General features: G+C 40.4%; 1 protein-coding gene across 2 annotated transcripts in view; it reads left to right on the forward strand.

The window, feature by feature from the left end:
- The window catches only part of Sar1b (secretion associated, Ras related GTPase 1B), a 21,488-nt gene extending 9,816 nt beyond the window's left edge, over positions 1 to 11,672 (forward strand). For both annotated transcript variants that reach the window (XM_013031012.1, XM_013031013.1), the window contains exons 2-7: positions 1,763 to 1,838; positions 2,958 to 3,077; positions 4,859 to 4,924; positions 6,947 to 7,050; positions 8,222 to 8,353; positions 11,029 to 11,672. In XM_013031012.1, the coding sequence (XP_012886466.1) occupies positions 1,781 to 1,838; positions 2,958 to 3,077; positions 4,859 to 4,924; positions 6,947 to 7,050; positions 8,222 to 8,353; positions 11,029 to 11,145 (597 nt within the window). In that variant the 5' untranslated portion in view covers positions 1,763 to 1,780 and the 3' untranslated portion in view covers positions 11,146 to 11,672. The remainder of the gene's footprint in view (positions 1 to 1,762; positions 1,839 to 2,957; positions 3,078 to 4,858; positions 4,925 to 6,946; positions 7,051 to 8,221; positions 8,354 to 11,028) is intronic.
- Positions 11,673 to 11,909: the final 237 nt, after the last annotated feature.

Genomic DNA, 11,909 nt, shown 5'->3' on the forward strand with positions numbered 1-11,909 from the left:
AAAAAGAAAAAAGCCAGAAGTGGCGCTGTGGCTCAAGTGGTAGAGCGCTAGCCTTGAGCTGAAGAGCTGAGTATAAACTTACATATATTCTCTAATAAATCCTAATTTCTTTTTGTTGTTGTTGTTTTGTTCTGGTTTTTGGTGCTACAAATCAAAGTCAGGGTCTTGCACATACAATGGAACCCTAATAATAATGGCAGAACTAGAGGTATAGGGGTATGTGTGTGTGTGTGCTTTATGCACGTGCACGCTGGGCCTGGAATTTGAATTTGGGGCTTGGGCACTGTCCCTGAGCTTTTGTGCTTAAGGTTGGCACTCTACCACTTGAGCCACAGCTCCACTTCTGGCTTTTTGTAGTTAATTGGAGATAAAGAGTTTCATGGACATTCCTGCTCAGGCTGGCTTAAAACCTCGATCCTCAGATCTCAGCCTTCTGAGTAGTTAGGATTACAAGTGTGAGCCACCAGCACCCAGGGATTTTCTTTCTGTTTCTGAAACAAGGTCTTGCTATGTATCACAGGCTGTCCTTGAGTGCACTGTGTAACCCAGATTGGCCTTGGTCTCACCATTCCCCTGTCTTAGCTTCTCAGTTGCTGGGATTACAGAACTGTGCCACCATGCCAAGTTAAGGAGATACAACTTTTAATCTGAGTGAAATAGGAACACCTAAGGTATTATATTCATATACATATATGTGATATATACATATACATATTTGTATGTGCGGATATATGTCTATACATATATCATATGTTGTATATCTCATTCTTTTGATGCTGACAATGGAATTATTCAGAAATTTGCTGATCACTTGATCTTAGGAACTGATTTACTGTAAAAACAAAATTCTAGCCAAATGTGGTACAACATACCTATAATCCCAACTATTCAGGGTCTTGTCACATACTTGTAATCCAAGCTACTCAGGAGACTGAGGTAGAAGATTGAAAGTTCAAGGCCCGTCTAGGCAATTCAGAGTGCAACTGTCTTTAAGAAGTAAAGATAAGGTGTACATCTGTGCCTCACTCTTGTAATCCTAACTACTCAGGAGGCAGAGATCTGAAATTTGAGGTTTAAAGCTAGCCCATGCAGGAAGGACTGTGGAAACTCTTATCTCCAAAAAATCACCAAAAAAAGAGAGCTAGAAGTAGAGTTGTGGCTCAAGTGGTAGAGCACTAATGACTTAAGCAAAAAAGCTCAGGGACAATACCTGGGCCCTGATCAAGCCCCAGAACAGGTACACATATAAAAATAGTAAAAATAAAACTAAGCTAGGTGCAGTGGTTCCTGCCTATAATCCTAGCTAGTGGGTGAGATCAGGGAAATTGCAGTTTTAGGATAACTGGGCAACAAGTTTGAGCAGCCCCCCCCCCCCCCCGCTTCCCCTTCCCCTTCCCCTTCCCTGTTCCGCTCATCTCACAATGTAGCCCAGGCTGGCCGTGACCTTGAGATCTTACCTCAGACTCCCAAGTACTAGTGTTACTATGGCTGGCTGCCACTTTGATTTTTGAAAAAGATTTGTACCAGTTTAACCTGCTACTAGCTATCCTTCTTTTACAACATTTTTTTTCTAGCCTTGGCTGTTGTAATTCTTTTTTACTTTGCTCCCTTGATGGGCAGAAAATAGTCTCTACTTGATGGCTTAATGGCATTTTGGTTTTTTTAATACATCAGTATAGATCAGGTTTGTTGTTAACACCATTAGTGTTTAATGTATATTAGTGTTTCCTGTTGTACTAAACCTCAAACTCTTCTTTTTCAGACCCTATAAGACTTGGATATGTCCTTCATATTTGATTGGATTTACAGTGGTTTCAGCAGTGTGCTACAGTTTTTAGGTAATGTTGGCTCTCTGTATGACTAATTACCCTATTTAATACTATATTTACAAGTATGCTTCTTTGTGTTGAACCACTTCATCTGTGAACCAGTTCTTAAGGAAAAGTGTTTTTAAATCATGTAGTCATATTCAATTACTCATTCTTTTAAGTTACATAATCTTGGCCAACTTAATTTTTTTCACCTTACCCCCAGTTTCCTTATCAGTAAAATGGCAACAGTAATTAGTGTTTCTTCAGATTGTTGTTAATCATATTCCTAAAAAAATATACTGTTTATTAATCAATTTATGTATATAAATGCTTTATTTCTTAGGAATCCAATGTTTTTATTTGGTTGATTTTTGCCAGTACCAGAGCTTGAACTTGGGCCTTTATACTCTTACTTGCTCAGCTTTCTTTTTTTGGGGGGGGTCCGGTCAAGGGGCTTGAACTCTGGGCCTGGGCGCTGTTCCTCAGCTCTTCAGCTCAAGGCTAGCGCTCTACCACTTAAGCCACAGTGCCACTTCCAGCTTTTTTCTTTTTGCTTATGTGGTGCTGAGGAATGGAACCCAGGGCCTCAGGCATGCAAGGCAAGTGCTGTACCACTGAGCCACCTTCCCAGCCCTTGCTCAGCTTTCTTAACAAACAAAAACCTCTTTTAGAACTGAAAATAAGGCCTACAGGCATGGCTCATGTGGTTTATAGCTTTAGCCATGAGCAAGAAAGCTCAGTGGGGCTGGGAATGTGGCTTAGTGGTAGTAGAGTGTTTACCTAGCATGCATGAAGCCCTGGGTTTGATTCTTCAGTACCACATAAGGAGAAAAAGCTAGACGTGGCACTGTGACTCAAGTGGTAGAGTGCTGGCCTTGAGCAAAAAAAGGTCAGGGACAGTGCCTAGGCCCTGAGTTTAAGCCCCAGGACTGGCAAAAAGAAAGAAAGAGAAAGAGAGAGGGGGGGAGGGAGAAGAAAGCTCAGTGAGAGTAGGAAACTTTAAGTCTTAATACCAGCATACAACATACACACACACAAACTGAAAATAACTTAGATTTTTTTTTTTAATTGAAAATGTTAGGAACCTAGACTTATTGGATAATCTGTTTTATAACACTTTAACCAATCATAGTTCTTACTCTGCAGGGTTATATAAGAAAACTGGTAAACTGGTATTTCTTGGACTGGACAATGCAGGAAAAACAACACTGCTGCACATGCTAAAAGATGACAGACTTGGCCAGCATGTGCCAACATTGCATCCCAGTAAGTATATTAATCTAGGACACATGTTTCCGTAAAATGACGCTGAGTCAGACACCAACCAAACACTTTTATGTTTTTGGGGAGGAGTGAGGAAAATGAAGATGGATAAATTATGAGGTAGGTAAATTATGAGGTTGTTTGACCTGTCCCTAGAATAGTACTAACATACTAAAATAGTGACCTCTACTTGCTTGGATTTTTCACTTGTTGCTAGTATTCTGCACTTGAGCCCTACTTTTCACTGGTGATTTTGGAGATGGAGTCTAGCAAAACTCTTTTGTCCAGGTTGCCAATAAACCATAGTCCTCCAGATAATCAGCTGCCTGAATAGCTAGAAGTACAAGCATGAACAATGGGGCAAAATAGTACTGGGGTTTGAATTAAGGGCCTCTACATTTGCCCCACACCCCTAAGCCCCCTTTTTTTCCCTTTTAGATAGGGTCTCATGCCTTTTTTTTTTTTTTTTTGTCTCTGTCTCCCAAGGAGCTGGGATTATAGATATAAACCACCATACCCAGCAAGAACAATACGATTGCCAGATACCAGTGGTGCAGGCCTGTAATCCTAGCTGCTTAACAGCCTGGGACCTGGGGGAGATCAAGGTTGGAAGACAGCCCAGACAGAAAAGTCTGAGACTATCTCCAGTTAACCAGCGAAATGCCAGACTAGAAGTGTGGCTCAAGTGGTAGAATACCAGCTGTGATTGGGGAAATAAAAAGCCAGAAAAACTTGAGTTCAATCCCAGGAGTGGCATAAACAAACAATACTATTAAAGAAAAATGATCATAGTAAAATTGAGTATATAAAATTGTCTACAAAAATAGCAGAATTGGAAGAGACTACAGAGTAATCTTTTTTATTATTATTTTTTTTTTAATTTTTTTTTCTTATGTGGTGCTGAGGAATCGAACCCAGGGCCTCAGGCATGCAAGGCAAGCGCTCTACCACTGAGCCACCTTCCCAAGCCCCCCTTTTTTTTTGCCAGTCCTGAGGCGTAAACTCAGGACCTGGGCACTGTCCCGGAACTTCTTTTGTGCAAGGCTAGCACTCTACCACTTGAGCCACACAGCACCATTTCTGGCCTTTTCTGTTTATGTGATACTGAAGAATCGAACCCAGGGCTTTATGCATGCTAGGCAAACACTCTACCACTAAGCCACATTCCCAGCCCTACAGAGTAATCTTGTGTTAGGTATAAGGTATAAGTCATTTGTTTACTTTTTTTTTTTTTTTTTGCTAGTCCTGAGGCTTGAACTCAGGGCCTGGGTGCTGTCCCATTGAGCTTTTTGCTAGTGCTCTACCACTTTGAGCCACGGTTCTACTTCTGGTTTTCTGGTGGTTAGTTGGAGATAAGAGTCTGAGGGACTTTTTTGCCCAGACTGGCTTTGAACTGCGATCCTCAGATCTCAGCCTCCTGAATAGCTGGGATTACAGGTGTAAGCCACCAGTGCCTGGCATCCTCGACTTTTATTTTGGACAGTGCTCCTTATCTAGTCTAACTTTGAACTCTTGCCTCCGCTTCCTGAGTCCTGGCTTACAGCCTGTGCCACCATACCTAGGGGGAGGGGACATGTCAACAAAATATTCCTTTATTAGTTTATAAATGTTTGGTTTGACCTTGCTTGCAATTAAAGTAATCCAACATTAAATTGATTTCTGCTTTGGCTTTTGTGTGTTTTTTGAGGCAGAGTGCTGCTTTGTAGTTGGGGCTGCCCTCACCTCAAAAGTGCTGAAAATTTCTAATTTTCATGTTATATAAGCATTTTTGTATTTTTGTTTAGCTTCAGAAGAACTAACTATTGCTGGTATGACTTTTACAACGTTTGATCTGGGTGGCCATGTTCAAGGTAAGAATCTATTCCTCTGTATTCTCTCTTTTTATTTTAACTTACTACAGGTATAGCCATTGTGTTTCAGTACAGGAAAGTTTAGTGATTACTATCCCAGATAAATGCTTTAAAAGCAAAGGGTAGGATTAGGGGTATGGTTTGAATGGTAGAGCTTTTGCTTTATAAGCATAAGGCCTTAAGTTTAAACCCCCCAATACTTCCAAAAAGAAAAAAAAATTCTAGAATGACTATCATGATAAACAATTGCTGAATTGCTTATCGTGATAAAGTAGATGGGCTTTTACTCACTTCTACTTGAATCTACCTAGTTCTAAATTTTTATTTTTCAGAGGAACCACCATTCTGATTTCCATAGTTGTTGCACTAATTTACATTCCTACCAACACTGTACAAGGGCTCATTTTCCCCCATATTCCAGTGGTGTTTGTTGTTTGTTTTCTTGATGATTTCCATTCTGATTGGTTTTCTTTTCCTTTATAGCTAAGGATTTTGAACATTTTTTCATGAATGTGGTAGCCATTTGTATTTCTTCTTCTGAGAACTGTCTCATTCATTCTCCATTAATTAGTCATGTTATTCTTTTCCTATTTACTTCTAGATATTAATCCTTTACCCATTGAATAGCTGGCAAAGATTTTGTCCCATTCTGTGAGTTTTCTCTTGGTTCTGAGAGTTATTTCTTCCACTGTACAGGAACTTTTATTGATTGAGTTTCATTTGTCCATTCTTGCTTTATTTTCTGAACAATTGGAGTCCTATTCAGAAAAGGATTCCTTGTGCCTGTAACTTTTCCAGGGTTTTCCCATATTAGATTTAAATTTTAAGTCTTTGAGTTCTTTGATCCATTTGGAGGTGAAGAGTATGTTGGTACTGGTGCTTGAACTCAGGGTCTCATGCTCTCTTGCTTTTTTTGCTCAAGGCTGGTTCTCTACCACTTGAGCCACACCTCTACTTCTGGCTTTATTTTCTGGCTAATTGATGAGTCTTATGGATTTTTCTGCTTGGTCTGGCTTTAAACCTGGATCCTCAGATCTTTACCTCCTGAGTGGGATTATAGGCTACTAGCATCCACCTTGCAGTTGAGTTTTGTTCACAGTCAGAGATAGGAGCCTAATTTCAGTCTCCTACAGGTAGATAACTGGTTTCCTCAGCACCATTTGCTGAACAGACTTCTTTCTCCAGTATTTGCTTTTAGCTCCTTTGCCAAAAATTAGATGGCAGTGGCAGTGTAACTTTATTTTGGGGTCTTCTGTTCCATTGGTTTGTGGTGTGTGTGTGTACCAATATCATGTTTTGTTACTATGGCTCTGTAGTATAATTTAAAGGCCAATATGGTGATACCCTCCTAGATGCACCGTTTGCTCAAGATTACTTTTGTCATATAGGGGCTTTTATACTTCCATGTGAATTTATTTCTGCAAAGAATGACATTAAGATTTTGATGGGCATTGAATATGTAAATTGATTTTTATACTACAAATCTATGACCATGGAAGTTCTTTCTATCTTCTAATTTTTTTTTCTTCAAAATTCTATAGGTTTCAATGTAGAGCTCTTACCCCTCCTTGATTACTTTTTTTTAGGTATTTTTTTTCCAAGACTGTTGTGATAGAATTTTTTTTGGCAGTACAAATTTGTTACTGGAAAAAATTGATAGACTAGAATGTCAGAAACCAATACTGCCCATTATGTATGCTTTGTCCTGCTTATATTATATAATTTCCTACAGAAAGATGAGATTTCTATAGTGGCAATCTAAAGAACTTACTGAGCATCATTGTCTAATGGTAGAAGATATTAACTCTACTTCTGGTAGGCAAATTAGAGAGTGAAGTATTTTGCCCACAGTCAAGCAAAGTCTGAAATTTCAGTTTTGGTGGGAAGCACCACCAGCTGAAACGTCAACTTGAGCATATAGTAAGCGGCAGCCAGGAGGCGCCTGCTCTGTGTTCTGTGATCACACCATCTGCTAGGTCTCATCAGCAAGTAAATTCTAACTCTTGATTGTTTTGTTGTTAGCCCGAAGAGTATGGAAAAACTACCTTCCGGCTATCAATGGCATTGTATTCCTGGTGGATTGTGCAGATCATGAAAGACTGTTGGAATCAAAAGAAGAACTTGATGTAAGTTGAATAATTAAAACTACTTGTGGTGAAGTCACTCCTATCAGCCTGAATAGGTTGGAGTTGAAGGTATCAAAGTACAACTTTTCTGCAATCTGTGGTGACACTCTTGGCAATTTATTGAGCTTGTGAATAGCAGTGGATTAACTCAATGATTACCACAAAAGTGGAGGGGAATAATGTGGAGTAATAGTAGCTATGAGGAAGTACTAACACATGTACTTTCTGAAAACCTCAGGACACTAGATTGTACTCTTCCAGGTTGATCATGAGTCCCTGCTTCCTAGGATGCCATTTCTTTACCAGTTAGTCAGTAGCCAGCATTTGAATAATATGCCATCATTGTCTCTACTTCTAGAAGAAGGCAGGTGCACGTTTAGCTCCCTCTTCTCCCTCTCTCAGGTCAAGAGCAGTTAACAAGGCAGAACTAGATCTAAGTCCAGAGAGTAGCAAATATGGAATTGGACTGAAGGTTGCAGGTGAATGAATACTTGTTCGTATGGAAATGTCCAAAGTAGAAAAGTTCCTGATTTTTTCCTTTGTGCCAGGCATTATTCATAGTATTTTGTGATTTAACTCTCAGCTCCAATAAGGTTGGTTCTGCTCTTTCCCTGCTCTCTCTAAGTTTTTGTGGAATTAACTTGCCCAAGATCACAACTCAGAAGCAGCAGAACCAGAAGTGAAATCAGGTCTGTCCACCTCCAAGGCAGCCACTCTACTTACCCATATACATACAGGCAATGTGAACTTTTTCTGAAAGAGCCTTAGGGAGACCAAAGAATTGAGTTTATGGCTTCATTTTACTCACTTTAAAATGTGGGAGCTAGGTGCCAGTGGCTCACACCTGTAATCCTCACTACTCAGGAGGCTGAGATCTGAGCAGTTTGAAGCCAGCTCAGGCAGGAAAATCTGTGAGACTCTTATCTTATCACAAAAAGCCAGAAGTGGAGCTATGGCTCAGAGTACCAGCCTTGAGCATATAATCTCAGGGACAGAGCCCAGGCCCAGAGTTCAAGCCCCAGAACCAGCAAAAAGAAAAGAAAACAAAAACCAAGATGTGGAGAAGTTAGTGAGCAAGTGGGCATATTACAACATGGTAGAATAAGTCCTGTTTTGTCAGAGTAAGCTTTTGTGTGGTCTCAAACCAACTTGTTTCTTTGTTGTTTTTCAGTCACTAATGACAGATGAAACAATTGCTAATGTGCCTATACTCATTCTTGGGAACAAGATTGACAGACCTGAAGCCATCAGTGAAGAGAGGTTACGAGAGATGTTCGGTCTCTATGGTCAGACAACAGGAAAGGTAAAAAAGACAGTTGTAGATATTTATTCCTGTAGGATAAACATGTCCTTAAGATAGTTTGCCAACAAATTCTGTGTGTGTCTGTCTGTCTCAGTGTGTCAGTTATGGGGCCTGAACTCTGGGCGCTGTCCCTCAGCTCTTCAGCTCAAGGCTAGTGCTCTACCACTTGAGCCACAGCGTCACTTCGGGCTTTTTTCTTTTAGCTTATGTGGTGCTGAGGAATGGAACCCAGGGTCTCTGGCATGCAAGGCATGCGCTCTACCACTGAGCCACCTTCCCAGCCCCCACAGCGCCACTTTTGGCTTTTTCTGTTTATGTGGTGCTGAGGAATTGAACCCAGGGCCTCATGCATGTTAGACAAGCACTCTACCACTGAGCTACCTTCCCCCCCCAACAAATTCATTTCTTAAGAAAACAATTTTTTAACACTTTTTTTGTACATTTTTATTGTAAAAATACTCTACAGATCTTTTTTTTTTTTGCCAGTCCTGGGGTAGAACTGGGTACTGTCCCTGAGCTTTTGCTCAAGGCTAGTGCTCTACCACTTGAGCCACAGCATCACATTTGGCTTTTTCTGTGTATGTGGCACAGAGGAATCAAACCCAGGGCTTCATGCATGCTAGGCAAGTACTCTACCACTAAGCCACATTCCAATTCAGTTCCTATTCAGTTCTTTTTTAATGTCTTCATTTCTATCTAGTAATGAAGAATGAGACCCAAAAAGTGTTGGACTCAGTTCTTCCTAAGGTTTGTGCTTATGGGAAACTTTTAATTATCATATCTTTTCAGAATTAGCCACTAGGGCTAGGGATATTGTTCAGTAGAAGCAGCCCTGGGTTCAATTCCCAATACCATCTAAAAACAAAACAAATATCCATCAAATAATATATTTAAATATTTAGGCATACCAATAGTATGTTCAATATTCTGAGTTTCACCAGAGGTAAGTAAGACATAAACTTGGACATAGGAGTGTTTTAGGGTTTCTGAAAGTATACCTTAGAATAATCTTTAAGGTACTATTTGAGGTGTTCTTTATAGCCCAGGTTGACATGGAACTTAGAACTCTTTGCCTCAGACTTCACTAGCTCGCATTATTTTTGTATTCATTTATGATGGATCCATTAAGAAGTCAGGGAAAGATAAGTCTAGAAAAATCTCAGATAGGTTTAAATGGAAGAATAGCTGATGGTGATGGCTTAAGCCTGTTATCCCACTATGTTGGAACCCTAAAAGGATTACAGTTCAGGCCAGCCTGGGAAGTAAGTACAAGATCCTATTTGAAAAATAAAGCAAAAATGGCTGGCATTGTAGCTCAATTGGTAGAGCACCTGCACAGCAACATAAGGCCCTGAGTTCAAATCCTAGTACTGCCAGAAATAATTACTAATCATGGAAGAACTTTATAGAATTTCCTTGGTTTACATACATACTTTCAGGGTAGAGCACTACTAAAGCATGTGAGTATTATTATGTTAGGTAACATTGATCTGGAAGATATTAATCTCTGCCTTGTGTGGGAGGGGGTTAGGGATTCAACGCAAGACCTTGTGCATGCTAATTTTTCTTACTCAAATGTCATAACAAGATTGGCCCTCCAAGGATTTTTTTGGCAGCATTAGAGTTGGAACTCAAGGCCTTGTTCTTGCTAGGCAAGTGCTCTACCAGTTGCTCTATCCCTAGCCCCTTTGCTGTTGTTATTTTTCAGATAGTCTTCTTTTTGCCAGTCCTAGGGCTTGAACTCGGGGCCTGGGCACTGTCCCTGAGCTGCTTTTGCTCAAAGCTAGCACTCAGCCATTTGAGTCACAGCTCCACTTCCGGCTTTTTCTGCTTATGTGTTACTGAGGATTGAACCTAGAGCTTTATGCATGCTAGGCAAGCACTCTACCACTAAGCCACATTCCCATCTTTTTTTCTTTTTAACTGGTCCTAGGTTTGAACTCAAGGCCTGGGCACTGTCCCTGAGCCTCTTTGTGCTCAAGGCTAGTGTTCTACTTGAGCCATAGCACCATTTACCATTTCCAGTTTTCTGGTGGTTAGTTGGAGATAACAGTCCCATGGACTTTCCTGTCCTGGATGGTGATCCTCAGATCTCAGCTTCCTGAGTAGCTAGGCGTGAGCCACTGGCACCTGGCTCAGAGTTTTGGTTTTTATTGTTTTGTTTTTGGCTTGGGTCCAGCATTGGATTGCAGTCCTCCTAATCCTGGCTGGTTGGGTTTATGGCTGTGTGCCTCCATGTCCTTGTCTATTTAATGTCAGCTCCACTTTTTTAAAATGCTTTTTTCCATCTTAAACCTAACTCAGTGTTTGTCTTTAATATCAGTGAAGTCAATTTGGATTTTATCTTCTTGAGTTTGTTTTGGTTTTGTACTGGTATGAGGGCTTGAACTCAGGGTTTTTTTTTTTTTTGCTTTCATTCCGCTTTGCTTGCTCAAGGGTCATGCTCTATCACTTGAGCCATGTTTCTAATTCAGCATTTTGCTGGTTAGTTGGAGATAGAATCACAGACTTTTCCACCCAGGTTGGCTTCCCGGTTGATCTTCCAGGTCCCAGTCTCTTGAGTAGCTAAGATTATAAGCATTCAGCCATAGCTTCTAAAGCAGAACCCAGAGCCTGCTGGTGAGAGCAGCTTTTATTCCACCAAACTTCACCGTCACGTGGCTCTTCCCTTGCAGGGCAGTGTGTCGCTGAAAGAGCTGAACGCCCGACCTCTGGAAGTTTTCATGTGCAGCGTGCTGAAGAGGCAAGGGTACGGCGAAGGCTTCCGCTGGATGGCGCAGTACATCGATTAGCCCCGGGGGTGACGGTACGGGTTCCAGGCGGGGTCTCCGGGTCAAGGTCTTCTCAGAGATTCGATCGCCCAACACTTGTAACTTGAATTCAATAGACTTTTGTTGGTTTCAAATAGATTTTTTTAAAGATATATTAATATATCAACTTAATTTGAGTGAGAATTGAAAACTGATTCACGTAAGTTTGAATACCACATTATTAGCTTTCAAATTCCTTCATAGTTTTTACAGTTTCTAGTCTGACCTTCTCCCCAGCACCATTTGTAAAGAGCAGCTTTCCAACAGTACATTTGAAGCACTTTTTAAAGATGTGAACCTACAAACATAAACCATATGTAAAGCTCATCATGTTAAATTTTTTTTATGTACTCTTTTGGAAATAGTTTTTAAATACTAGATTCTCTGTCCACCCATTAAGTATGCAGTTAATAATTGGCTTATCAGTGATTGCATGATGCCTTACAGTCCTCAAGAATACTTTTTCTTATGCAAACGTCATGCAATAAAACAAACTCTAATGTTTAGCATCCTTGTTGGGCAAATGTTTCATTTGAGTGTGTCTTATCTAGGTAGTATACTATGAAAACTCAAGTACTTAATAGTATACTTGTGAGAGGGATGTTGGGAAAATAGATCCCTTTGAATTTAGAATAATGTTTCAGACCCGAGGGCTTTGGTAATTGGTTGTACCAGATACCACATTTCTCCCTGAATCGTGTATTTTTATCAGGATGCTGCCATTGTCAGTGCTCTTTTCTATAGAA

This window comes from Dipodomys ordii, unplaced genomic scaffold, assembly GCF_000151885.1.
Source record: "Dipodomys ordii isolate 6190 unplaced genomic scaffold, Dord_2.0 Scaffold135, whole genome shotgun sequence".
Lineage (NCBI taxonomy): Eukaryota > Metazoa > Chordata > Mammalia > Rodentia > Heteromyidae > Dipodomys > Dipodomys ordii.